Here is a 27,063-nt window from a genome sequence, read left to right as displayed (position 1 = left end):
AAAGTCTCACGTTAAAGATGAATTTTATTGTATCTTTAAAATAGCACAAATAGGTCTGGAATCTTGTTGTTCCCACTGCTGCACAACTGTAGAAAGAAATGAAAATGTATGTAAACTTCAATCATCCATATCCTTGCCCAGTAAAGTTCTTTCCTAAATAACCTAAAACATATTTTAAGATTTTGACTGAGTAATTAACTAGTTATATTAAAATGCATGACAATTTCATCTCTTATGCTGCCAAATGTACATTTCAGGAACTCTCCATGCCCTGCCATTACGACAACTCCAGTCTCATTCTTAGTAAATCAAGACCCAGACTAAGGCAGTAATAAAACTCACGGACACTATGAGAACCTACCTCTTAGATTTTATTCATCAGCCTGCTGAACTGTTCCTTTTTCAGAGACATAAATCCCATCCAAAAATTTTCTTATATCCTTGTTTTTAACTGTTGTGGCTTGTTGAATCAAAGCAGCTACAGAAGTAAAAAATAAAATAAAAATAAAAATAAAGAAGGCAATTACTTTATCAACCAAACCCACTTCAAAAAGAAAGTACACAGGGACAGGTGCAGGACATTATATATCCTGCCATAAACCACTGAATGGCCTGGGAGTGTGTATAAACTACAACATAAAACTGTTACCTATGCTGTGTAGCAATGCTCCAAAATGTACTCATCAAATGCAATGAATGCGCCTCACTGGTGGGAGAGGTTGTTGATGCAGGAGGGGTATGAGGAGTGGGGTATATGGGAACCTCTTATATTTTTGGTATAACATTTAGTGTGATCGATGTATCTTAAAAAAAAAAAAGTAAAATTGATCTTCATTATTTGCACATCTGCCAACACAATAAAATAAGTAATCCCAAAATCAATACTTGCAGTGTTTTTGTGGTATTTGCAAACAAGTGCAAGGTAGCAAAAAATGAGGCACCCAATGTATACTTTCCCAGCTGAGTTTGCACAAAGTGACAGTTTCAGCTCTCACGATAAACAAGTGTTTTCAGTCTACTTAATTTAACATTTTTTTTGCATTTTTTCAGTGATTTTGCTGTTTAATATGGCCCAACTGTAGTGCTGAGGTGCTGTCTAGCATTCCTAAACACAAGTCTGTGATTTGTTTAGATAAAAACATGTATACCAGATAATCTTCATTCAGGCATGAGTTACAGTGCTCTTTGGCAGTGAGATCAATGTTAATAAACAACATATGTTAAAGGTATCTTTTGCCACACACACAAAACCAGTTAATGAAAATGTGACCAGAAGTTCACAGGAACCTAACCCTAGAGCAGTGGTTCAGTATGTGTTAAGTGTTCACAGGGACTTTCAAACCTAACTACCACAAACTATGAGAATTACTATTACGTAATACGTAAAATCTCAGCATTACCTTTGGGCTAGCTTTTTTTTTTTTTGTACATGGTCACATATGTTTTTTAAAACTTTACTGTTTTTTTTTTAAAAGATAAATAGATCACACAAAACGTTAGCTAGCTTTTAACTTAATTTCCACAATTAAAAAGACTAGTCATATAATAAAATGCCTTCTGTTTAACCACAAAATTTCAGCACAATTTTATAGGCATATTCAATTAATAACATCTCATTGTAAACATACCAACCTGAATTTGATACAAGTTCAATATCATTTCCTTCAAGAATTAACTCATCTTTCTGGGCTTGAGATAATGAACAAGCAACACCTAAAAAGAGGGAAGGCATTGGTCAACAACAACAAAAAACAGTTCCTGTATAAAAATACCTAACTCCCAGGAGCAGGAATCTATTCCATTTAAATTCCATGCAACAAATGACCATCTTTGAGATTCCAGTTTTACAGGATCTGACTTAGCTGGTCCCAAATCTTATTTGTGTTCCTGCTTAAGTGATCCCAGAGTGGTTACTGGCTCTTTCAGCTCCCTACCCCTCCCAACTCAACGGGATCAGAAATCACCCAGACCACTAGGTTTTCTAATTTTATTACATTTCAGGGCTTGCTATTTATAAGGCAAACAGTATTTAAATGTTTTTCAGGTTTTAGAGATTGAGTAAAATGACATACAATGAGCAGGGATTTGACATGGGCAGTCTACACTATTAACTGTCCTCTTCTAGGATTTCAGTTTGTAATACTAATTGAATATATAACTACTACACTCTGCTCATTACCCCAACGTATAACCCGTCAGGAATCACAATTGGTATAAAGATAAATTCTTACCCTAGTATTAATTATTAGAAGCATAAAAAAACAATTCTGAAATAATCTGGCTTTACTCACAGGCAACCCACACCACCAGTCTTGACAATTAATTACAAAGGAACAATTTCTGAATAGGATACGTCACGTACCTGCCCTCATCCGAACCCTGCGAATATATTTTTCACCCAAGAAATTTCGGATTTCAACCAGAGACCCATTCTCTTGAATAACAACGTTGATGGGGAAATGAGCATACACAGACCTCATCTTGTAACGGAAGCCCTATAAAGTTAATAAAACGTTTTAAAATTTTGTAGGTATTACATCCATTTTTGACTCCTATACAAAACATAAATCACAGACAGAAACAGAATAATAGCTATGTATGGCAAGGGAAGGGATAGAGATTAAGAGGTGATTAAGGGAAACGGACTTTGGCCCAGTGGTTAGGGCGTCCGTCTACCATATGGGAGGTCCGCGATTCAAACCCCGGGCCTCCTTGACCCGTGTGGAGCTGGCCATGCGCAGTGCTGATGCGCGCAAGGAGTGCTGTGCCACGCAAGGGTGTCCCCCGCGTGGGGGAGCCCCACGCGCAAGGAGTGCGCCCGTGAGGAAAGCCGCCCAGCATGAAAAGAAAGAGCAGCCTGCCCAGGAATGGTGCCGCCCACACTTCCTATGCCGCTGACGACAACAGAAGCGGACAAAGAAACAAGATGCAGCAAACAGACACCAAGAACAGACAACCCAGGGGAGGGGGGGAAATTAAATAAAATAAATAAATCTTTAAAAAAAAAAAAAAAAAGAGGTGATTAAGGGGTAGGGTTTTGGTTTTTAAAATTACTGGAGTAATGAAAATACTCTAGTAGTACTGATTGAAGTGATGAATGCACAGTTGTGATTATACCAAATACCACTGACTGTACACTTTTGATGGATTATGTTTTAAGAACATGTATCAATAAAACTGATAATTTTTGTAGGATGTTTGTATTATACTTATGATAAATTTGAAATTTAGCAGTACTCAAGGAGCATTCATCAGTTTTATTTTACACACGAACATGTGTTCTAGTGTCTCCTCACTGAACTGTAAAGCTCTATTTATTTTTAATCTATTTCTCTCCCCTTCCCCGCCCTCACCTCACCCCAGCTGTCTGCTCTGTGTCCATTCACTGCGTATTCGTCTATGTCCGCTTATATTCTTGTCAGCTGCACAGGGAATGTGTCTCTATTCGTTGCGTCATCTTGCTGTGTCAGCTGTGTGTGTGGCGCTCCTCCTGGGCAGGCTGAACTTTTTTCACGCTGGGTGGCTTTCCTTACAGGGTGCACTCCTTGTGCCTGGGGCTCCCCTACGGGGGGCGGGGGACGCCTGTGTGGCACGGCACTCCTTGCGCGCCCACTCCTTGCATGCCGTCAGCACTGCACATGGGCGAGCTCATCACACGGGTCAGGAGGCCCTGGGTTTAAACCCTGGACCTCCATGTGGCAGGCAGATGCTCCATCCTTTGAGCCAAATCCGCTTCCCAGTAAAGCTCTTTAAAGAAGCATTTATTTTACTACTTCCAATGCCCACAGCAAACAATGCTGGCTTTTAAAAATGGAAACCCTTAAAGCCCCATCATCTTTAGCATTAAGTGGACATTTACTTAGTTATTAAGGTGTGCCAGGTGGCATACTGACTTTATCAAGACAAATAAGACAGCCCCCTGCTCTCCAAGGAAGCAAGACAGATGGGAGAAACATGATCTAACAGGTTTATAATGAAGGTTAAGTACAGCGGGCCATTATCAGGTGCATTCTACAAGGGAAGTAAAGCCTGAGGTGTTTTAAAGGATGACTAAACTTACAAGGCAAAGAAGAGCATTTCAGCAAAGGCAACAGCATGAACTTTATCTTAAAAGACTGGTGGGGCCTTTGGAAAGAGACTAGCCACATCAGGTATGCATTTGGGGAAAGGACCAAGGAGTTATATTCAGCTTTTCTATTTCTCCAAGGAGCCTTGGTGGTGAGACATACTAACAAGTAATCAAAGATTACCCTACATACTATAGCTATTATGTGAAGGGGAGGGGAAAAAAAAAGACCATCAACCTGTTTTTGTTTTAAAATTCTGCCCATCTCATCTTGAACCACATTACACAATCTTAAAGACCCAGATTAACCACATTTGCCACAATTACCATTTTCCAAGTTCTAGAGCTTACGTCCCACTAAATTACACGTGTATTCAAGTACAACTGTGAAACCTCCCCTCCCCAAACACAAAGTTTAGTCAATATGCTTACCAATGTAACACCCTTGATCATGTTCTGTACATGACTACAGATAGTGCGAACTGTGGCCAGTTCCTTTCTATTTCCCCACCATTTGTCAACCCGAAGCTGTAATAGAACAAAAACTTTAGGAAATTCTTTCCAGCAATAAGTAAACTTTAAAGAGAACAGTACATTTATTTACTGAATTACTCAATACTAAAACTAAACCTAATAAAAGCATGACCTCTAAATGAAAAAAGAACAAAACACAAAAGAGCTCTCTATATTTAACGTTTTTATAACTATACTACATCACAGGTACAAAAATTCACAAAGGGATTGACTACCCAAAGACGGTAGTTTTTGTATAAGCTGCAACAAACTTCACTTCAGGAAATTTACCAGATTTTAAAAGACCCACTGGACCCTTCAAATCAACTGGGAAGGAAACAGCTTCATAATCTGCTCTATTCAAAATGTTGTTTTCCAACTTCACTAAGCAAAAACAAAACCATCCACTATTCTGGACACCAAACCTTCAAGCGAAAATACTGCACCTCGAATTCTGGAATTTCTAAAGCAAACAATTATCATCAACAAATCTCACCCTCTTCTTTTTCTTCCCAAGTAGACTGAGTTCTACATTGATGTGATTGAAGTCCCTCCGCAGGGTTCCTCTGGGGCCCTTCACAATAACTGTGCGTCCCTTCAGCGTGATGTCGACTAAAAAAGGAGATATTCGTGAGACCACAGAATAAGGTATAGAAAGAACATTTAGTAAAGATGCTCGCCCCCCAAAAAATTAACATCAAGTCCCGTACCATTTTCTGGAATGTCGACAGTCTGGTTGCTGAGAATGGTCTTCATTCTGAAATACAAACCCTAGAGGTAAGAAAGCTGGGGCAGAACGGTTTCGACCAAATCACCCCGCAGAGTTCCACTCTACAGGAGACTTACAGCAAACCCAGGGAGGACATAGGAAAACTACGTACGCCCGAGAACAGCCCCGGTGTGTCCTTGCCTGGGACAAGCAGCCCCTAAGCTGGTTTTATACAGCCCCGGCCGGCGAACGTCAGCCGAAGCCACTTTGGCTGTCCTGGGAGTCCCATCCTGACCACGCCATTCCGGAAACACCGGGGAGGCCGGAGTAGGCCTAAATGCCCAAGACAGGGCCCCAATCCCGGCGCCGCCAGGTCAAAACCGCGCTTCCTCCGTGGAGTAACAACTAGAGTGAGGGCTCCGCGCGCCAGATCCGCGCCCCCAACCTTCCCGGAGCGGATGGCTGTAGATTCCCGAAGCCCTACGAAATCAGAACTACCCTCACCTCGCTGTAGAAGCGGCAAAGAGAGAGCGTGTTTCGTCATCACGTTCTAGTAGCCCGTAAGGGCCCTGCGTATTGCGTCATGAGCGCGCGACGCCGCTGAGCCTCAGCAGCCAATGGCGGAGCAGCTCCAAGTTTCCTGGCGTTAGTGGCGGCTCAAGTGCCTTGACGTAAACGGAGTGATGTTCTATTAATTCGTATTGACATTCGAGGCATTGATCCCTCGGACCTTAGGTCCTGCTAGGTTCAAAGAGGATATGTCTCTACGTTGCGGAGGCGCCGTCCGCACCCTGGGATTCCGGGTGAGCAGGGGGGCGAGTAGGTTGCGGGCGTTGGGTGGGCACCCATCCCTTCAAACCCTCAAAGTGCCCAATAATAATAATAAAGGCCAACACTTACTGGCGTTTACTTTGTGCCAGACATTGTTCCAAATAAGTTTGATATAGTAACTCATTTCTCTGGACAATTGCATGAGGTAGTAGTGTCTCTGGTAGTGGCTAGTTTGACGCTCTCTTGGCTGGCGCTGTGAAAATGCCCCCCACCCCCCCTTATTATAGTGATTTGTATTCTATATTTATTGAGGCACTATAGTGGGCACTCCAAATTTCCACTTATTATCGGGCCCTTACTGTGTACTGGACGTCACTCTGGACTGATAACACAAACCGGTCCTTTAGGATTTAGCTGGAGACAAAGATAAGTACTGTAGCAATCGTGGCGCACCCTAACGGGAAGGTTACTTTGCCTTACATGTGCCTACTCCTGAACTTTGTAACGTGTTGGTTATCTTGTACATGTCTGTATTCAGATGTAGAGCCTAAATACCACGGTTATATGCTGAGCAAATATCGATTGTGGTGTTCAAATGCAAAATCATTGTAAACTACAAAATAAAAACAAATTCAATTTGATTTTCCTCCTTCCAGTTCTCTGAAACCATCTGGGTATTTCTTTTATGCTTATGGAAAGCCCAAAGCAAAGAGATGTGTTGCACGTTTCCATCTGAATGTCCTTACTCAAATTAGGAATAGAAAATTCCTGTGGTAACTTCTCCGGTTATTGCAGTTAAAATTTGAGGGAAAACAGCCTTTAAGTACATGTTAAGTGAGGTACATGAAAAGTGATATATGTTAGCTACTTCCAAAGGTTTCCAAATCTATTCTAAATCTAACAATAAACAATTAACTCCCATTCATCTCTAATTTTGAATTGTTCTTCTTAGATTCTAAACTCCTGCACAATCAGAACTTCTACATATGTTTTTTTTTATTTTTTTTATTTTTTTTATTTTTATTTTTCAGAACTTCTACATATGTTGATGTAACTTCAGAATCAGTTCCCTGGCTTTATCTTCTTTCCCTTTTAGGTACTAATGGGTTAAAATGAAATGATTCCAGTCCCCACTAAATAAATTATGTAATTTAATGACATCTTTCTTTCTCTGTAGATATTTGGAAGATGTTTATGCAGCCCAATTAGAACATTGAGTTCCTTGCCAGAAGAAAGAAAGGAATTTTTACGTAATGGACCAGACCTTCAAGATTTTGTATCTGGTGATCTTGCAGACAAGAACACCTGGGTTGAATATAAAGGAAACTTAAAACGTCAGAAAGGAGAAAGGTGATTGAAATTTTTAGATGATTTTAACGTCCCATTCCTTCATCATGCATTATTTCCAGATATAAACAAATCCTAGAGTATTTTTTAAATTTTCGGGCTTTTTAAATTAAGCTAAAAACATAAGGAAAAAAAGTGCTGACAGAACCTAAATAGAACAAAGAGGTAGGTGAATTAGTTGGCGTCCTTTTCTTTCCTCTGTTCCCTTTGACAGCTTTTCTTCAAGCTTCATAAGACCTATTCCAGGAGTCTTAACCATCTTCCACTGCCATCTTCTATTTTCTGCCCGGCATCTAATTTCTTCAGAGTCAAAGTTACCATCTTGCTACTAATTTGTGTAGATTTTGGATGAATTTTTGATTGTTACTTGGTGCTGATGATCCAATTTGTTGCTGCTTCCAGTCAATTTATATGTGCCCTTCTGTGACATATATTAATTTTTAAAAATGCTGAGGGAATTTCATGCATAGGGCAAGATGTTTGTGATACTGTATTTGACAATTTATAGTCTCAGATGGGTGAAAGTCAAAAGAAATTTGATGATACATAATCTCTACTTCAGATTTTAACTTTTTTTCCATTTAAAAATCATTTTAAAATCTGAAATGTAGAGCATGTAAGTGCATCGTTGTGTTCTCACCTTACTCTGAACAAATAATAGTACTTTGGGGCAGTATATTATCCATTTGGGAATGAGATGTTAAAAAAAATTCTTATTTTATTAGACTGGTCTGACTCTGCCTTTGCAAAAGGTAGATGTGAACATAGTATCCTGTTAGACTCCATTTTCAGTGCTTTCTTAAATGGTTTGAGTCAGTCTAAATTTGATTCCCTTATTCTTACAGCCGAAATTATGAGAGCTAATCCAGGATTATGGAGGTAGTATCTTAAATGGGAATTGTAATAAAGCAAAGTGACATAGAAACTGTGATTATTTGGCAGTATATGTGTTAACATAATGTTTGACTTTCCTCAGGTTGAGACTACCTCCATGGTTAAAGACAGAGATTCCCATGGGGAAAAATTACAATAAGCTGAAAAATATATTGCGAAATTTAAATCTCCATACAGTAAGTATGTCAAAGTGTTAAGTATTCCTCTCATCCAAAAGTCATGCTGTTTCTACATATGTATTAAAAATTAATATTAAATACATAAATAACAAACCAGAGAAAGTAAATTTTAAAACTATAATAATGTGGGAGGGGTGGCTTAGGCGGGGTGGGGGTTATATAGGGACCTCATATTTCTTTAATGTAACATTTAAAAGAAAATAAAGAAAAAAAAAGAAAAGAAGATCTAGTGGTGGGTCCAACAACTACCATAATTATAAAGTAATTACAGAGCAGACACAACATTTTGAATTTTCTGCAACAACTGGAAGGTGATACTAGTGGGTGTGTTGCCCACACTCGCCGTTAAAGGAAATGCTATATTTCAGTTAGAGGTTCCTGAAAACTAAGCGTAATTTCCCCCAGCCTCACTCATGAACACTTTGGGATCCTAGGGTAGGAGCTCTGCAGTAGAGTGAGCCAGGTGTCCGAGTGGAAAGGAAGCCGGGGCGGGAGAACACATTGCTCCCTGCCTTACCTTTTGGATGGTAGGAGGTACCTCTCCCAGCTTCATGGTGAGAGCTAAGCTCCCACCAGCCTTCCCGCAGAAGCCTTGTCTTGGGGGCCAGGGAGTGGGAACTCCCACATACCTGGGCTCCATCTGAACTACTACCAAAGGCTCTTTCACTGTGCAAAACCCCCAATGATTTGGAGAAAAGTTGAGAAGATGACCTGGTACCCAAGGACATCAGTCTTCAACTATGTGTGGAACCATCAAAGGATTCCCCTGGCCCTGAAGTCAGGGTTGATCTGGAGAAGAAAACGAATGGGCCTGCAGCACGACTGCATCCTTGTTCCCTAAGCAGATGTTTGTCCTCCAGGGACTCTTCCAGCTTAGACAGTCGATGACACCTTATGTCCTTAAGGGGAGGAAGCTCCAAAGATGGAGAACATGGGCGATGGTGTCAGGAACCTAGAAGACATGCTTTTTCAATGGGACACACAGCACTTGAGTCGGGGAGCCACCAGGAAGTGGAGCTGGCCCTTGGCTGCCTTTCAAGTCACACAATAGGAACAGAGAGGAACTAAGGTTTCCTGAGGACTTACTCTGTTAGGAGCCATACATTTTTTGTTTATTTTTAATATTTTTTATATCAATGTTACATGTTACTCAATACATACAATAACAATAAAGTTGCTTGAATCATCAGTTAAAAGAAAAAAAACTATAATGATGCATTACTATCAGCAATGGAGATACATTTAAAATAATTTTCCCTTCAAAAGAGACACAGATAGTTGTATTTCTTGATTTCTTGTTTAATAGTAAAAAAAAAAGGTGTTTTTTTTTCTGCAGCTTAAGAACTAAGGATTTTTTATTTGCTTATTTTATATTACAAATGAAGTATGTGCTTGTTGGAAAGAATATAAAATTAAGTGTGAAAATAGATACATACACAATCCCAAATGTTAACCATGCCACTTTAACTACTTTAGTACTTTTTAAGACTTGCAGACCTTTTTCTTTGCACATATAGAATATATATATTCATATAGTTTTTAATTTAGAAAACTAATAGACCTATAGTTTGGCAGTTGAATAGCATTTTTTTGATTAGTGAATTTCTTCATAAATATGTTGTAAAAGGGGAGTTTAAAATGTCTAATTGGTCAATTAAAATGTCTAATTTAATTGGTAACTGTTGGCAACCTAATTATGGTCAGTTCCGTTTTATTCACAGGTTTGTGAGGAAGCTAGATGTCCAAATATTGGAGAGTGTTGGGGAGGTGGAGAATATGCCACAGCCACAGCCACCATCATGGTAAGACCAGCCTCAAACACTGAAGCTTTAGTCTAGAAACTGAAAGGGAATATTTTATGTCTTTCTCCAAAAAATGTATGTTATGAATCTCTGACCAGGTTTTTTATTACATGGGAGTTTATGAGAAATAAGAAAGGAAACAAACTGACAGTAATCCAGCCTATTATAATCTCACCTTTCTCTGAATAAATCTATTATTGGTTCTGCCAGCTACCTGAGAGTTAATCACATCCTGCTTTGAGCCATCGCTTCTATTAATTTTTGGAAATGTTGTGGGTTTTTTTGTTTTACCCGTTTATCAGAAAGGAGCTGTGCTTTCAGTTTAACTCCAACAAAGACCCGCACATTCATCTGTTAACTGTATATTTTGTATCTTTACAGTCATTTTATTGCTTAGAATAGATGTAAAAGGAAGTTTATAAACTATGTGTAAGTTATAAAGAATTACAATACAACAGATACCCAGATACTGCTCTTCAGTTTAAGAATAGAAGATTAGCATTATCTTTGAATCCCCATGTATCATTTCCTGATCCCATCCCCTTTTCTTGACACCAATTCCAAGTTTGTTGCCTTTTTTTTATAGCTTTATTACATGTATTTGTATAGCTTAACTACTTATTGTTTGGTTTTGACTGTTTCAAACTTTTTATATGAACACCATCAAACTGTACACATTCTTTGCAACTTGATTTATTTTCTCAACATTATGTTCTTGAGGTTCATCTGTCCATTTGGTTTAAATTATAACAATTCTTTTCTAGTTGATGGGTGACACATGTACAAGAGGTTGTAGATTTTGTTCTGTTAAAACTGCAAGAAATCCACCTCCATTGGATGCCAATGAGCCCTACAATACTGCAAAGGCAATTGCAGAGTGGGGTCTGGATTATGTTGTCCTGACATCTGTGGATCGAGATGGTTAGTGTGTCGTCGTGTTCATTTCCAGAAATTGGCTCTTACTAAGTTGTTGATGTCATCTTGAGCCATGAATGTTTTTGTTGTTGTTTCTAGATATGCCTGATGGGGGAGCTGAGCACTTTGCAAAGACTGTGTCATGCTTAAAGGAAAGGTACTTGCTGTTATATTTGCTTGTATAATTTAAAATTGGACCTTTTTTATCCCATATAAATTCCCTTTTTTTAGGGTATTTACTTTCAAGCATGGTTATTAACCTTTTTTGGGGTTACACATTTCTCAGATAATCTGATGGTAATTATGTAGCTGTTTCTCCGGGAAAAGTGTACTTGTACATATAGGTATATATTTGCAGAACATTATAGGAGTTCAGAGGCACAAACTTACCTATTCATATTTTAGTGTTAGTTTAAATTTTGAGTACTTTACAAAAGGATAAAACTGCAGGGGAGTGGGTTGAGCTCAGTGGTTTGAACTCCAGCTTACCATGTACAAGGTCCTGGGTTCAATCCCCGGTACCTCCAAAAAAATGTATAAAACAGCAGTCTTAGCTCTGAATTTAAATAAATCATCATCTAGAAGATGAAATAAACTTCCACACTGTCAAAATACATAGGCCCTATAAGGTGTTGGTGGAGGGGTGTTGTATGGGAATTCTGCAAATTATGCATGATTGTTTTATAAGTTCACAGTTTCTCTAATAAAATATATACATACATACACACACACACACAAACACACATAGACCCTGTTATAGATTTTATCCATCTTCATATGTCCTGGGAATTTTATCCATAATCCACATTTTTATTAATATCAGATCCCATCAATTTAAAAAAGCATAAAAGAAGAGTTGTGCTCATTTCCAATGCTAGTCTCTCAACTAGCACACTTATTAAACATTTTTTCAATGATTCCCCAATGTTTTCCATTTTATTTTTATTTGTACATTAAATAATTCTGTTTGAAGCATAAGTTTCGTTTTTTTAGGAGGTACTGGATATTGAACCTGGGACCTCGTATGTGGGAAGCAGACACTCAACCACCTGAGCTACATCCATTCCCTAATGAGAGTTAGTTTTTTTCATTTGTTTGTTTGCTTTGTTTTTAGGAGGTGCCAGGGATTGAATCCAGGACCTCGTACATGGGAAGCAGGTGCTCAACCACTTGAAATACATCCACTCCCCCACTATTGAGTTTTCACCTACAAAAGCAGTGTGTTATGGAATGTGTTCTTTCCACATCTCTTATGTACATGAGAGGGTGTGTATGTGACTCTGTCTACATCTTTTCTCTACAGAAACAGCTCCAGAAATTTTGCCATTTGGTCTGTGAAAAATATTGTCACCTCTTCCAGTCATTTCTGCTCATGTCAAAGAGAACAGCTTAGTGACCCATTTCACATTATAGTGATTTGTAATATGAATATAAATAAGACATTGGTTAGCTTATACTTCATTTAAGTAAAGTTTTTGACTCAGCAACACAAAAAATAGTTTTTAAAACCCATAGCACATGTGAAATATTTGTCTAGTGGAAGGGAAGAGGGAACTATTTGATGAATTTTAAAGAAATCAAAGTTAAAACAAGTAATATTTGTATTCGCTTAAGAAATATTCTAATTTATTTTCCAAAGAGTAAAAAAAATACTTTTTTATATTTAACATTTTAATATTTTAATTTCTTTGAACTATTTTTTAAAGTCCTACTCAAATATGGTCTGAAACTCTGTATAACCTCAAATTCTAATCATTATTAGCATACTTGTGCACCTTATGTACATAATACGTGATGCTCCTTTTTTTCATATAGTATTTCATATATAAACATTTGTGTGTTTATACTTTCCTTGTCAGAGTGCTAAAGATTATTTTTGAAATTGATACTGAATCAATTTCTATTGAATGAGTACTGGTAATTTTTATTTTGAACCACAGACGTATCAGTTCTTTTCCTCAATTTGATGCTTAAATCTTTCTTCCCTATTTAGGAATCCAAAAATTCTTGTGGAATGCCTCACCCCTGATTTCCGAGGAGATCTTAAAGCAATAGAGAAAGTTGCTCTGTCTGGATTAGATGTGTATGCACATAATGTGGAAACAGTTCCAGAATTACAGAGGTGATTATGTGTATGGAGTATTGTTGGAAAGTTAAGAGGGTCAGAATCTGCTGTGTTTTTTTCATTTTTCTCATGGGAGGACTTTGCAATGACTTTTTCAAACCAAATTCTCTTTGTTCTTTTCTTATTTAAATAAAAGACTGTATATCTATTACAGAAAAATTTAAAAATATAACTGACAGGGAAACGGACTTTGGCCCAGTGGTTAGGGCGTCCGTCTACCATATGGGAGGTCCGCGGTTCAAACCCCGGGCCTCCTTGACCCGTGTGGAGCTGGCCATGCGCAGTGCTGATGCGCACAAGGAGTGCCATGCCACGCAAGGGTGTCCCCCGCGTGGGGGAGCCCCCACGCGCAAGGAGTGCGCCCGTGAGGAAAGCCGCCCAGCGTGAAAAGAAAGTGCAGCCTGCCCAGGAATGGCGCCGCCCGCACTTCCTGTGCCGCTGACGACAACAGAAGCGGACAAAGAAACAAAAGCAGACAAAGAAACAAGACACAGCAAATAGATACCAAGAACAGACAACCAGGGGAGGGGGGGGGATTAAATAAATAAATCTTTAAAAATATATATATATAACTGACAAAAAGAACAAAAACATCATCAGTGTAACACCAGTATTATATTATTAATTCCTTAGTGTATATATGTGTGTGTGTGTACATGTATGGATATGCACATACAACAAGCGTCTATTTTTAAAATAGGGTATTGTAAGTAATGACAAATATTTTCTCAAAGTACAGTTGTCAAAAAAGATAAAAATCATGCAAGAGCAATTACTTCAATCTTAATCCTAAAGAAAAGATTATGAAAATATGTATGGCACAATGCAGAGTGCTTATAGCTCAGTGGTTGAGCACCTGCTTTGCATGTACTAGGCCCTGGTTTCAATCCCCAGTACTTCTGAAATATCTATGTTTATATATACATGGCCCTAAAAGAAGCAATAAGTGATGCAGAAGAAAACAGGTGTATATTGGATCTCTTTTAAAAAGCAGACATTGCTTCCTTACTCTTTTAATATTGTTAGTAGTTCAGAATAATTACAAAGTGTTATCTACATTTTTGGATATATTCAAACTTCAGGAAAATAAAACCTTCAGGGGAGATAATATTGAACCTTGTTTATTTCCTTTAATTTTATTTAAGTATTTGGCAGTGATTTTTATTGACTTCTACACACTATTATAGTATGACACAGAACTTGAAAGAAGTTATGGTAAACAAAACTCAGTATTTTTACTAAATCATAAACATTCAAGAGAATAACAGATTCACTGGAGGATTCCTTTAAAGATTAAGTTTTATTTCTCTCCCCTTCTTCCCCCCCGCCCCATTGTCTGCTCTCTGTGTCCATTTGCTGTGTATTCTTCTGTGACTACTTCTATCCTTATCAGTGGCACTGAGAATCTGTGTTTCTTTTTCTTGCGTCATCTTGTTGTGTCAGCTCTCCGTGTGTGCGGCACCATTCCTGGGCAGGCTGCACTTTCTTTCGCGCTGGGCGGCTCTCCTTATGGGGCGCACTCCTTGTGCGTGGGGCTCCGCTACGCAGGGGACAATCCTGCGTGGCAGGGCACTCCTTGTGCTCATCAGCACTGCATGTGGGCCAGCTCCACACGGGTCAGGGAGGCCCAGGATTTGAACCGAGGACCTCCCATGTGGTAGACAGACGCCCTATCTATTGGCCCAAGTCCGCTTCCCAGTGAAGGATTCCTTTTAAAAAGGAAATGCTAAATACATTTTTTTTTATTTTTAAAAAGATTTTAAAAAATACTGTATTGTCAGTTTTGTGGGGGGTTTTGTTTGTTTTAGTTGTGTGGTTTTTTTTTAATTCATAACTTTTTTTCCTTTCTTCCCTGTGAGTTGGTCTTGGATTAAAAAAAACAACTAAACCAAGTACATTAAACAAAGCTCCATTACCATTCTAATTTAGCAACTTTTTACCCTTTTAGTTCTGTTGCCATTTAAGCCATGGTGGTTTGGCTACTGTTGAAGATTCACACACAGCCTGTTCCAGCCTTATCATATCTGTATGATACCACCACCAGTAGATGTCAGTTTTCCCTGGTTTCGTTTAATAAACATCTTTTTCCAGTGAAAATTCCAGAACTGTGCATTTACTAAAGAGCTGTCAGTATTTCTTGCTCACCAGCAGAGGGCAGCTTAGTCTTTAAAAAAGAAATGAACATAAAAGTTTCAGACCTCTAAAATACGAGTTCAGGTTAAACTGTTTTCTTTGTTCAGAATCTAGATTTTTCTTTCTTCCATTCTTTTTTCCCTCCTCTCTTGACAACTTCTTGCAATCTCTCATTTTCAGTTTCTGAATTCTGGTTGTTCAATGAATATGTCATAAACTGAAGTGGTTTCTTCCATTCTATTATTCTCTCTCTGCCCCAGATTTGAGAGAGCTTAAAAGTAGACATAGCTCAGGGGCCCAGTGAAACCTTGTGTTCTTTCCTAAATTAATATTTAGACATTTCTGTACAAATGGTAGTACTGAACCTTATAATGTGGTGTCCAGAATGTACTCTTCTAGCCTTTCAGTTTCCTTGACTAACTATATACTTGCAGTTGTGGTTATTTGTGCTGACAACGATCCTATTGTTTTCAAGGAAAGTTCGTGATCCCCGGGCCAATTTTGACCAGTCTCTACGTGTACTGAAACATGCCAAGGAGGTTCAGCCTGATGTTATTTCTAAAACATCTATAATGTTGGGTTTAGGCGAGAATGATGAGCAAGTATATGCAACAATGAAAGGTAAAGAAATTGAAATTTGCAGAATCTTTCCCATTTAATTTGAGTAATTACAGGAATCCCACTTTTATAAGGTCCTGTTAAATTTATGCTTCCTTCATAGTCTCAGTGCAAGTGTCAGTAAGAACAAAGTATATAAACAGCAGCACAAAAAGAAAAGGAATTATGCTTATTTTAGAACTCCATTGAATGATTTACATGGAACTCAAGATACGAAATTTTTATCCCATTTTATTCTTTACCCTTTTATCGAGTGAAAACATGATTTTATTCACCTTTCTCATTCAGTCTTTGGGCAGTTTTTGAGAGCCAGACAGATTCCAGGCACTCTGGCAGGTACTGACAATTCAAAGATAAACAAGGCTGATACAGGCATTTGATAGAGAACTTTCTTGAAGCATTGTCATATAACGTGTGCTTTGGACTTTGCTGGACTTTAGTCCCATAGCCCATTTGCTTCATGATTCGTGGGTTTTTAAAATTTCGAAATAAAGAATTATTTATATTTTATATAAATAATAAAGACCTGATCATCTTTGGCCTACTTGTAGTAATGTATTATTTCAAAGGCTTATGAGTTCAAGAAGTAATTAAAGGTTGAGTTTTATCACTGCATGCAGTTTATTGTTAGAAAGATTCTCAGATGTCAGAGGTCAAATCACATCCCCCAGAGCATATTTTATAATTTAGTAAAAGCCTAATACAGCATGTTTGGTATAATATGGGCCTTTTCAGTCCTTTGCATATGCTGTTCTGTTCACTTTTCTGCCTAACAGACTCCTACTCTAAGCCACCATCTACCTCTCTCTTAGCATTTATTCTGTAGTATTACAGAGCTATCAACCCCATGTCTTATGTCTTAATCATCCCTGTTTTCAATCCTTCCCATGGTATCTAACACATAAATGCCTTTGAATGAATAGGTCTGGTCTTGTTCTGCAGTATCAGATTATAAAACAGCATAAAGTTCACACTGCTACTCTTCAGGATAGGTATACAATTTTAATATCATAACATCTGCTAATGTAATAGAAGCTTTTATTCTTACAGCACTTCGTGAAGCAGATGTAGACTGTTTGACTTTAGGACAATATATGCAGCCAACAAAGCGCCACCTTAAGGTACAGCTCTTTTGTATTACCAAGTGCTTATGGATAATTTGAATTTGAATTAAATCTTATTTGTCCATAGGTAAAATTAGTAATCTGTTAGCATTTTAGTATAATATCCAATGTACATTTCCAAGTTCTGTTCCTATCTTATCTGCAGAAAGAAGATGAACTGGCACTTGTTTGCTACCCCCCAATTTTATATATTTCAAGCAAACCTTCAGAAAAAGAATTTAAAGTTGGAAAATTACACTCATTCATACCTGATGATCTTGTAATTTTTTTAGAGAGCCAGAAGTAAAGTGAGGAACAAAAAACAATATTCCTTTATTCTATATTGAACATTTATTCGTTCTTTCAAGAAACTTTTGTTGAGTAGTGACCATGTGGAAGACATAATGCTAAGCAGAAGATACAAGATGAGAAAGAAGCAGCCTTGTCTTTAAGAATCTTATTGTGATGGACTAATTTCTTTTTTTTTCTTTCTTAAGATTTATTTTTTTACAAATTTATTTTTATTTGTTTATCTCCCCCTTCCCCCAGATGGTTTGCTCATCTGTCTGCTCGTTGTTTGCTTGCCTTCTCCAGGAGGAACCAGAAACCTAACCTGGGTCCTCCCACTGAGAGGCGAGTGCCAATGAACAGAGCCACATCTCCCTGTGGGCTGCGGTGCATGACTAATTCTTAATTATACTTGTTAGTCAATGAAGGAATACTACAGATACATAACCTTTAACAATAATCCCATTTTCTTTATCCTTCCTTCAGACTAGCTAATATAGTATAAAATTGATATGTTTCCCTTCCTCTCCAATTGCCTATAATTGCATTCTGATAGAGTTGCCAACAAGTTATCAGTAGACAAGTAGTCAATGAGGAGAAGGAAGAAAATCTGGGGGATCTGGATAAATTATAAAGTGAAACCATCCTGAGTAAATGGACATATTCTGTGGTATCAGAATGATTTAGGGGGAATTCTAGAATCTGATCAGAAGTAATTCTTTAAATCTAGGTTGAAGAATATATTACTCCTGAAAAGTTCAAATATTGGGAAAAGATAGGAAATGAACTTGGCTTTCATTATACTGCAAGTGGCCCTTTGGTACGTTCTTCATATAAAGCAGGTAAGCTAGATTTCAGGGGATGGTTTGATTTAAGTCATAAATTTTGATGTTAGGGTCTACATCAATTCACCCAACTCTATGGCAAATTATAACAGCTGTGTTTGTCTTTTGTTTAAAAATATAATAATGATGGTTTCTTTTCTGGGGCATCCTTAGGATCTTTGCTCTGTAGGGATTATATTAAGAAGTTTTTCTTAAACCTAGTTTGTTCCTTAAATGAAATATCTCCCTCTTCATAGTTCAGCTACAGTGATGAAAGCAGAAGTAATCAGTTTAGTTCATGTATGCATTTCAGTAATAAGCCCTTCAGAAATGATAAATATGAGTCAAGCATATAATATGTTTTCAAAAAAATGTATCTTCATTTGAAGATAGTGCTAGCTGCATCTCCATAACCCCAATTTTAGATTAATTTAAACCCTAGAAAGTATCTACTTGATGGCATTGCAGCTTGCACTATTAATTTCTTTGTTTCCTCCCAGAGGCAGCAGAAAAAATCCATAAGATTATTTTCCTATAGACAATTTTTGTGCTGTTACTAGCTACAATACAATTTTTCTCTTTTGGAATTCAGTGTTTCTTTTTGGTCAGTAGCTTGAGCTGATTTATGAAAATAATATTTTCTAGGGAATGAAAAGTCATGTTATAATGGTAATGAAAAGGCCTATAAAAACATATCTGAGGACTGAATTTATCTAAAAAAATGTTTCCCTATCTGTTGAACTTAACAATTATAATTTTTTAAAAGAATGGACAACTAGTTGTTTCTAGATATGCCTAAAATATGTGTTGTTATTAATGATTTTTTAAATGACTTTTTTTTTTCATTTTAGAGATCTTATTAACATTTTTTTAAAATTCATTTTGTAAAAATATTACATTCAAAAAATATGAGGTCCCATTCAACCCCACCACCCCCACCCCACCACTCCCCCCACAGCAACACTCTCTCCCATCATCATGGCACATCCATTGCATTTGGTAAGTATATCTCTGGGCATCTCTGCACCTCATGGTCAATGGTCCACATCATAGCCCATACTCTCCCACGTTCCATCCAGTGGGCCCTGGGAGGGTTTACAGTGTCCAGTGATTGCCCCTGAAGCACCATCCAGGGCAACTCCAAGTCCCCAAAACGCTCCATATCTCATCTCTTCCTCCCATTCCCCATACCCGTCAGCCACTATGGCCTCTTTTCCCACACCAGTGCCACCTTTTCTCTATGGATCTTGGATTGGTTGTGTCTGTTGCACCTCTATGTCAAGAGGAGGCTCAGATTTCACATGGATACTGGATGCAATCCTCCTGCTTTCAGTTGTAGGCACTCTAGGCTCCATGGTGTGGTGGTTGTCCTTCTTCAACTCCATCTTAGCTGAGTGGGGTGAGTCCAATAAATCAGAGTGTAGGAGCTGAAGTCTGTTGAGGCTCAGGGCCTGGCTATCATATGGTCAGTCCAGAGATTCAAATCCCCTAAATATATCTTAAACCCCAACACCAACTACAATTCCAGTAAAGTAGCATGAAAGTCTTGTGAAAAGAGATCCCATCTGAGTCCAGTTCCATCACACAGAAACACCAGCTCCTTAAATGACTTTTCTACATTGGGTCTAAATTATAGATATGTTTAAATTAGGTGTAAATTCTATTTGTTAAAATTAATGTTTAAGTATTAGTAATATTCAATATGTTCCTATAAAGAAATTCAAAACATTTTAGTGAACTAATAGTTTATTCTGCTTATAAAACCTGAGAGTTTGGTTCAGTTCTGACTAACGGTGTGGAGGCTTTGGAAACCAGTTATATAAGGGATTTATTATTTTTTAAGCCCTTTTGATGGCAAGCTTAAAATATATAAAGGGTAGAATCAATATTAGCTTTTACACTGGTTAGAGTAATATCATTGAAAAGAGGTTTTTTTGTTTGTTTGTGTGTTTATAGGAAAATTGCTAACATATATAAGGAAGCGAAATGTGAATTTTTTAATGCTTTTAAAGTTACCAGTGGGGGGAGGGTGGGGCATTGGGAATCCCCTATATTTTTGATGTAACACTTAAGTAATCTAATGCTTCTTCAGATTAGGGTCTTATGTTGGTTCTATTCCTACCAGATTTAGAAGAGGTATGGAGCAGCATGGAATACTCTGTTACTTGGCTGGGTTATGAGCCTTGGGATTCTTGGTGATTGTGTACAGATATAGTCTTTCACAATTCTACTTATATATGTAAGGTGACTAAAAGAAGTTAATCAGACTCAAAATAAGGTCTCCAGTGCCAAGCTCTACTGATAAGCAATAAGCTATACTGTAGCAATGATAGACTAAATGGAACCCTAATGACCTGAAAAAATTAATGTGCCCCTCTAAGCAGCTACCTTACTGTACAAATCCAACTTAGGGGGTTAGGGGAAAAGTTCATTGTAAAAGAAGAGCTCTCACTTCCCTAGAGGGGAGTAAGCTAAAGAGATTCCATCAGATGAGTCCGGTCAAACTGCAGTGAGGTCTGCTTTATAAACATCAAATCAAGGCTAATAATGTAGCAAAATTGCGCTCCAAAACAAATTTTGCCAGCAGCAATACTTTGTAGTGATGAGGATTAACTGCACATCAAGTGAAATAAAGGACAGAAACAGACCAGTAGATACAATAGGGTTGCCTTTTATTATTTTGGGTTAGTAGAAAGAATAACAGTAGAGACTATAGTAGAAACAATTTTTATAAAAAGAACAGTGACTAATCATTATTGTTGGGGAAATGGGCCAAAGATACAAGATTAGAAAAATACTGCCATTGGAATTTGTGAAGAGAGAAACTCCAATAAATACAAAAGTCTTCCATAAAATGTCAGTGGTTAAGCTAAAAACAATTGGGAAACACTGAAGTGTAATTCATTAGTAGTCTTATTGTTATTTACTTTAAATTGATATGAATGTGTCTTAATTTTTTTTTAATAGGTGAATTTTTCCTGAAAAATCTGGTGGCCAAAAGAAAAACGAAAGCTGTCTGAAATTTAAACAGACAAGACCTTCAGGATCATGGGAATCTCAAAAATATTTCAGTTGGTAACAGGTGGAGCCAGAATGCCCAGACTTCACTGGATGTACCCTAGTTCTTTCTTCTTTTTTTTTTCTTTTGAAGATTTATTTATTGATTGCCCTCCCACCCCGATGTTTACACTCACTGTCTGTTCTTTGTGTCTGTTCCTTATATGTTCTCTGTATCTGCTCATCTTTTTCTCCTTAGGCATTAGGAACTGAATCCAGGACCTCCCACGTGGTAGGCGGGCACCCGACTGCTTGAGCCACATCCACTTCCCACTAGCTCTTTCTGTTTTAAGAAAAATGTCAATAAGTTTATATAATTATAATCACTTAGTTTTAGCATTTCCTCTTTGTTGCTATAATTACTTGCTATGATGTAATCATAAAATATGTAAGGGCTGGCAGTTGACAGTATAATAAAAATAAGAACTTCCAGAAGACCTTTCAAACTACTGTTACTTATACTTCATTGCCACATATCATTTATGAAAAAAGTGTAATAAAATAGTCATGATAGATTGAAACTATGATCAGTTATAATTAGCATGTGCCCTTTCCATAAGAGTATAACATCATTGGACTGATTTAGAAAGTCTTAAAGAGTTTGAATATTGATTCTTTATATTTGGTAAGACTGCTTCAGATCCTACAAAATAGTTTTACACTGATTACTTGTTCAGGACCTCTGTGAAAGAAACCAAGACCGTGATGCTGCCCAAAGTAGGGAAATGCAACTTAAGAAAAGCTGTAGTGGGGCGGACTTGGCCCAGTGGTTAGGGCATCCGTCTACCACATGGGAGGTCCGCAGTTCAAACACTGGGCCTCCTTGACCCTTGTGGAGCTGGCCCATGCACAGTGCTGATGTGCGCAAGGAGTGCCCTGCCACACAGGGGTGTTCCCCGCATAGGGGAGCCCCATGCGCAAGGAGTTCACCCCGTACGAGAGCTGCCCAGCATGAAAGAAAGTGCAGCCTGCCCAGGAATGGTGCCGCACACGGACCACTGACACAACAAGATGACACAACAAAGAGAAACACAGATTCCCGTGCCGCTGACAGCAACAGAAGCGGACAAAGAAGACACAGCAAATAGATATAGAGAATAGACAACCGGGTGGCGGGGAAGGGGAGAGAAATAAAGAAAAAAAGAAAAAAGAAAAGCCGTAGTAAGCATCATTTGTATAGTAGGTTGCTACATCCATATACAGTATCCCATTTATTCCTTTTATTCTTCATAACAGGTGAGGTATTTGTATTATATAATAGCAATGACCTAAAGAAGGAATTTCCTTCCTAGGTACTAGTATTCCAACTTACCTTTTGACTCTGTATCATGTTTTTCTACTACGACTCACAGAGGAAGTTTTTTACATGACTATATTGTAAAATATCTAATATCCATAAACAATTCTGTTTTGAATTTAGGATAAATGAAATAGTATTTATTGAAAAAGTAATTCATAACTTTGAAAATTAGTTGCATTTTAATTTAACCCAGGGGAGTTATATATGCCTTGACTCACTTTCTTTTTATTTATTTTTTTTAATATTTCTCTCACCTTCCCCCACCAACCCGTGTTGTCTGTTCTCTATGTCTATTTGCTGTGTCTTCTTTGTCCACTTCTGTTGTCAGTGGCACGGGAATCTGTGTTTCTTTTTGTTTGTCATCTTGTGTCAGCTCTCTGTGTGTGCAGCACCATTCCTGGGTAGGCTGCACTTTCTTTTGCGCTGGGCAGCTCTCTTTACGGGGCACACTCCTTGTGCATGGGGCTCCCCTACGCGGGGGACACCCCTGCGTGGCACGGCACTCCTTGCGTTCATCAGCACTGCACATGGGCCAGCAGCACATGGGTCAAGGAGTCCCGGGGTTTGAACCGCGGACCTCCCATGTGGTAGATGGACGCCCTCACTTTCTTTTTAGATCCAAATAATTTTGGCCATGTAAAATGAATGAAACCCATCAACTTTATTTATTTTTTTTGAGAGACCGGGGATTGAATCCAGGGCCTTGTATATGGAAAGCCAGTGCTCAACCACTAAGCCACTTGACTCCCCTGAGTTGATTTTTTTGTTCATTCTTTTTGTTTTTAGGAGGCACTGGGAACTGAACCTGGGACCTCCCATGTGGGAAGTAGGCACTCAACTGCTTGAGCCACATTGTTCCCCCATCAAGTTTAAACTTCTCAGGCAAGCACCCACTTTAAAAACTATTTCATAGGAAAAATGTATTACTTCTCAGACTCTTGTTTTGGGACATAATCTAGGTGTTTCCTAATATTTGGGCATTGGGCACAGTGTATGTCAGTAGTGATCAAATATTTTTAGCAGAATCATTTGTCAAATGAAGTTTTCATGGAGCCCCAGTGTAAAATAGATTCAAGTAGTATTACCATAAATCAATGCTAAAGTTTCAGATATTTAACATCTTTATATAAAAGCAACAATTATAAAAATGAGACTCTTTAGATACTAATGTGAATTTGGAAGTCAAGGATGACGTTTGCAGTCTTACCAGCCTCTGCAGTCTACTTATATTCCTTTGTTTTGATTACTCAGTATTGAGAAAAATCCTGATACCTCTAAATAATAGTAAATAATTTAAAATTTTTATTTTATTTTTTTAAGATTTATTTTTTACTTCTCTCCCCTTCCCTGCCCTCCCCCCCAGTTGTCTGCTCTCTGTGTCCATTCACTGTATGTTCTTCTGGGTCCACTTGTATTCTTGTCAATGGCATCCAGAATCTGTGTCTCGCATCATCTTGCTGCATCAGCTCTCCGTGTGTGTGGCACCATTCCTGGGGAGGCTGCACTTTTTTCACACTAGGCAGCTCTCCTTACAGGGTGCACTCCTTGCACGTGGAGCTCCCCTGTGTGGGGGACACCCCTGCATGGCAGGGCACTCCTTGCATGCATCAGCACTGCACGTGGTCCAGCTCATCACACAGGTCAGGAGGCCCTGGGTTTGAACTTTGGACCTCCCATGTGGTAGGTGGACACCCTATCCATTGGGCCAAACCCAATTCCCTATAAAAACTTTTAAAACACCTCATCTGGCAGTCTCAGGATACTCTCCAATTAAACTTAATCCAGAAGCTTGAAATAGAAGTAGCAGGAAATGTTCAACACAAAATTGATCACTAATAGTATCTTCTTTATTTCTTATTCATTCGCTCATTATTGTGTAACTGACCATTATGCCATGACTGGAATATGTGTGGCCAGCATGCCTGGGCCTTGCTTGATACTTGACTGTAGTGAACATGTGCTGAGAAGGTGTACTCACTTCCACATTTGAACATGAATGCAGAAGGGTAACCTTGAGTTTTAAAGGGCCAATGCAGAGCTTTGTCCTTAAACTAATGATGCATTTCTAAGAAGTGCATTTAAATGCCCAGACATGGTAAAGGTCTATAAAAAATTCTTGAACTGGCAGCACCCATTAATGCATCAGTGTATTAAAATTTGGAATGTGACATATTTCAGTGTGTATGATCTTTTTCTTTCTGTAGCACAAATGGTATTTTTATTTTTTAAGATTATTTATAAATAACTGCTTGTGCTCTCTGTTTGCTCTCTGTCCATTTGCTGCACATTCTTCTGTGTCTGCTTGTCTTTTCGTTTTCTCTTTAGAAGGCACCGGGAACCAATCCTGGGACCTCCAGTGTGGAGGACAGGCACTCAATCACTTCGGCCACCTCAGCTCCCTGTTCTGTCTCTCATTGTCTTTCCTCTGTGTCTCTTTTTTTGTTGTTGTAGCATCATCTTGTTTCACCTCTCCACATGGGCCAGCTCAGCGCAGGCCAGCTCACCTTCACCAGGAGACCCCAGGAATCAAACTCGGGACCTCCTATATGGTAGACGGGAGCCCAATCATTTGAGCCACATCTACTTCCCACAAATAGCATTTTTTAAAAACAGAAGTAATAAATGCACATGGTTTTTACAAATCAATCAACCCAGGAATCCACTTCCTATTTGGTGAAATAATAAATGCCCTTAAAGAAGAGTAGGCACCCAATAGCCTTAGGTGGAATAATGAAAATAACATCTTAAAATGAAAATTACAAGGTGAGGGAAGCCAAGTAGCACTTGAAGCAACTGAGAAATGTGAGTACATAGCCTTCATCCCACTAGGGACTCCCAGGTATATATATAAATAAGGATTAAAATTTTTTTTTTAAAGATTTATTTTATGTTATTTAATTCCCCCCCCCTCCCCCGGTTGTCTGTTCTCTGTGTCTATTTGCTGCGTCTTGTTTCTTTTGTCTGCTTCTGTTGTCGTCAGCAGCACGGGAAGTGTAGGCGGCGCCATTCCTGGGCAGGCTGCACTTTCTTTCGCGCTGGGTGGCTCTCCTTACGGGGCGCACTCCTTGCACGTGGGGCTCCCCTATGTGGGGGACACCCCTGCGTGGCACGGCACTCCTTGCGCACATCAGCACTGCGCATGGGCCAGCTCCACACAGGTCAAGGAGGCCCGGAGTTTGAACCACGGACCTCCCATGTGGTAGACGGAAGCCCTAACCACTGGGCCAAGTCCATTTCCCAAGCATTAATGTTTAATGCCATTTTAATTTCCATTGCTTTCCATAAAAATTTAATTGACAAAATAATTACCCTGCTAAAATTTTAGATATATGAAATTCTGACCACATTTTAATTTACAAGAGTTCTTGTTTTCTGGTTATTCCTTTTTTTTTTTTTTAAATAGCATCCTGTTCTTTCCTAGCTGCGTTTTCCAGTGTTTTCTCACTGAGGATATTTAGTGTTTTGAAAATGTAGTTCTTTGCATTGTACAACGTCTCTGTTTCCTTTGTTGTAGCCTCTTCCTTTGTGTCAGAGGGTCTCCTCAAATATCCAGCAATCTCAGGCTGTACATACTAAGGTTTGATCCACACTAAAGCTGAATTCCCTTCTTTCTAGCCTGGCACCTCACTCTCATCCTACCCAAGTCTGAAACTTCCTGGTTCTGTTCCTCCAGAAAATAAACCTCTAATATCCTGTGAAGGTAGAGATGGGATAAGTATGATGGGGTATAGACTTGGGGTTTTCTAGCCTTTTGTGGTATTTGGTGCTTCCACATCTTGAGATCTGGAGCTAATTACCTTGACCTAGGAGACAGGCCCTTATCCAGGCATTTAAGTTTCTGCCTGCTCTTTTCTGTAGTTAGTTGTGGTAAGCCTTCCTATTCTTTTACTGCCGTTTTAGTGCTGTTTCCCCAGGGAATGAAAGTAAGGCATGTACTTAATTCAACACATATAGTGGAAGATCTGCACAGGACCTTTTGACTTGGAGGCTTTGCCTTAGAGCAAATGGGCAGAAAGCTGGTACTGATTTTATTTTATTTATTTAGTTTTAAAAGATTTATTTATTTATTTATTTTCCTTTCCCCCTCCCCACCCCGGTTGTCTGTTCTCTATGTCTATTTGCTGCGTCTTCTTTTGTCCACTTCTGTTGTTGTCAGCAGCACGGGAATCTGTGTTTCTTTTTTTGTTGTGTCATCTTGTTGTGTCAATTCTCAGTGTGGGCGGTGCCATTCCTGGGCAGGCTGCACTTTCTTTCACACTGGGCGGCTCTCCTTACTGGGCACGCTCCTTGCGCGTGGGGTTCCCCTATGCAGGGGACACCCCTGTGTGGCAGGGCACTCCTTGCGCGCATCAGCACTGCGCATGGGCCAGCTCCACACAGGTCAAGGAGGCCCGGGGTTTGAACTGCGGACCTCCCATG

At 38.8% G+C, this 27,063-nt stretch overlaps 2 protein-coding genes across 2 annotated transcripts; one reads left to right on the top strand and one right to left on the bottom strand.

Annotated features, from left to right (window-relative positions):
* Positions 1–6: 6 nt before the first annotated feature.
* Positions 7–5,900, bottom strand: RPL9 (ribosomal protein L9). Its single transcript, XM_004475456.5, has 8 exons — positions 5,793–5,900; positions 5,290–5,336; positions 5,076–5,191; positions 4,499–4,594; positions 2,363–2,495; positions 1,633–1,713; positions 362–478; positions 7–86 (listed from the first exon to the last, which is right to left on the bottom strand). Exons 2-7 carry the CDS (start codon positions 5,333–5,335, stop codon positions 372–374), a joined length of 579 nt encoding a protein of 192 aa, XP_004475513.1. The 5' UTR covers position 5,336; positions 5,793–5,900; the 3' UTR covers positions 7–86; positions 362–371.
* LIAS (lipoic acid synthetase) lies at positions 5,869–22,499 on the top strand. Its single transcript, XM_058299610.2, has 11 exons — positions 5,869–6,091; positions 7,237–7,409; positions 8,383–8,476; positions 10,201–10,281; positions 11,046–11,202; positions 11,296–11,353; positions 13,190–13,318; positions 15,930–16,075; positions 17,123–17,193; positions 18,194–18,305; positions 21,255–22,499. The coding sequence occupies exons 1-11, from the start codon at positions 6,047–6,049 to the stop codon at positions 21,305–21,307; spliced, it is 1,119 nt and encodes a 372-aa protein (XP_058155593.1). The 5' UTR covers positions 5,869–6,046; the 3' UTR covers positions 21,308–22,499.
* The last annotated feature ends 4,564 nt before the right edge of the window (positions 22,500–27,063 follow it).

This window comes from Dasypus novemcinctus, chromosome 1, assembly GCF_030445035.2.
Source record: "Dasypus novemcinctus isolate mDasNov1 chromosome 1, mDasNov1.1.hap2, whole genome shotgun sequence".
NCBI lineage: Eukaryota > Metazoa > Chordata > Mammalia > Cingulata > Dasypodidae > Dasypus > Dasypus novemcinctus.
Note: the sequence above shows the minus strand (reverse complement) of the source record. Positions and strands in the feature narration are given on the sequence as shown.

What these genes read in the sequence shown, in the direction of transcription:
- RPL9 (XM_004475456.5), bottom strand. Translation starts at nt 5,335, where the DNA reads ATGAAGACCATTCTCAGCAACCAGACTGTCGACATTCCAGAAAATG. An exon ending in TGTCGACATTCCAGAAAATG is followed by an intron (nt 5,192 to 5,289) that starts GTACGGGACTTG and finishes CTCCTTTTTTAG; the next exon opens with TCGACATCACGCTGAAGGGA. An exon ending in TTGGGAAGAAAAAGAAGAGG is followed by an intron (nt 4,595 to 5,075) that starts GTGAGATTTGTT and finishes GTTCTATTACAG; the next exon opens with CTTCGGGTTGACAAATGGTG.
- LIAS (XM_058299610.2), top strand. Translation starts at nt 6,047, where the DNA reads ATGTCTCTACGTTGCGGAGGCGCCGTCCGCACCCTGGGATTCCGG. An exon ending in TCCGCACCCTGGGATTCCGG is followed by an intron (nt 6,092 to 7,236) that starts GTGAGCAGGGGG and finishes CTTTCTCTGTAG; the next exon opens with ATATTTGGAAGATGTTTATG. An exon ending in ACGTTCTTCATATAAAGCAG is followed by an intron (nt 18,306 to 21,254) that starts GTAAGCTAGATT and finishes TTTTTTTAATAG; the next exon opens with GTGAATTTTTCCTGAAAAAT.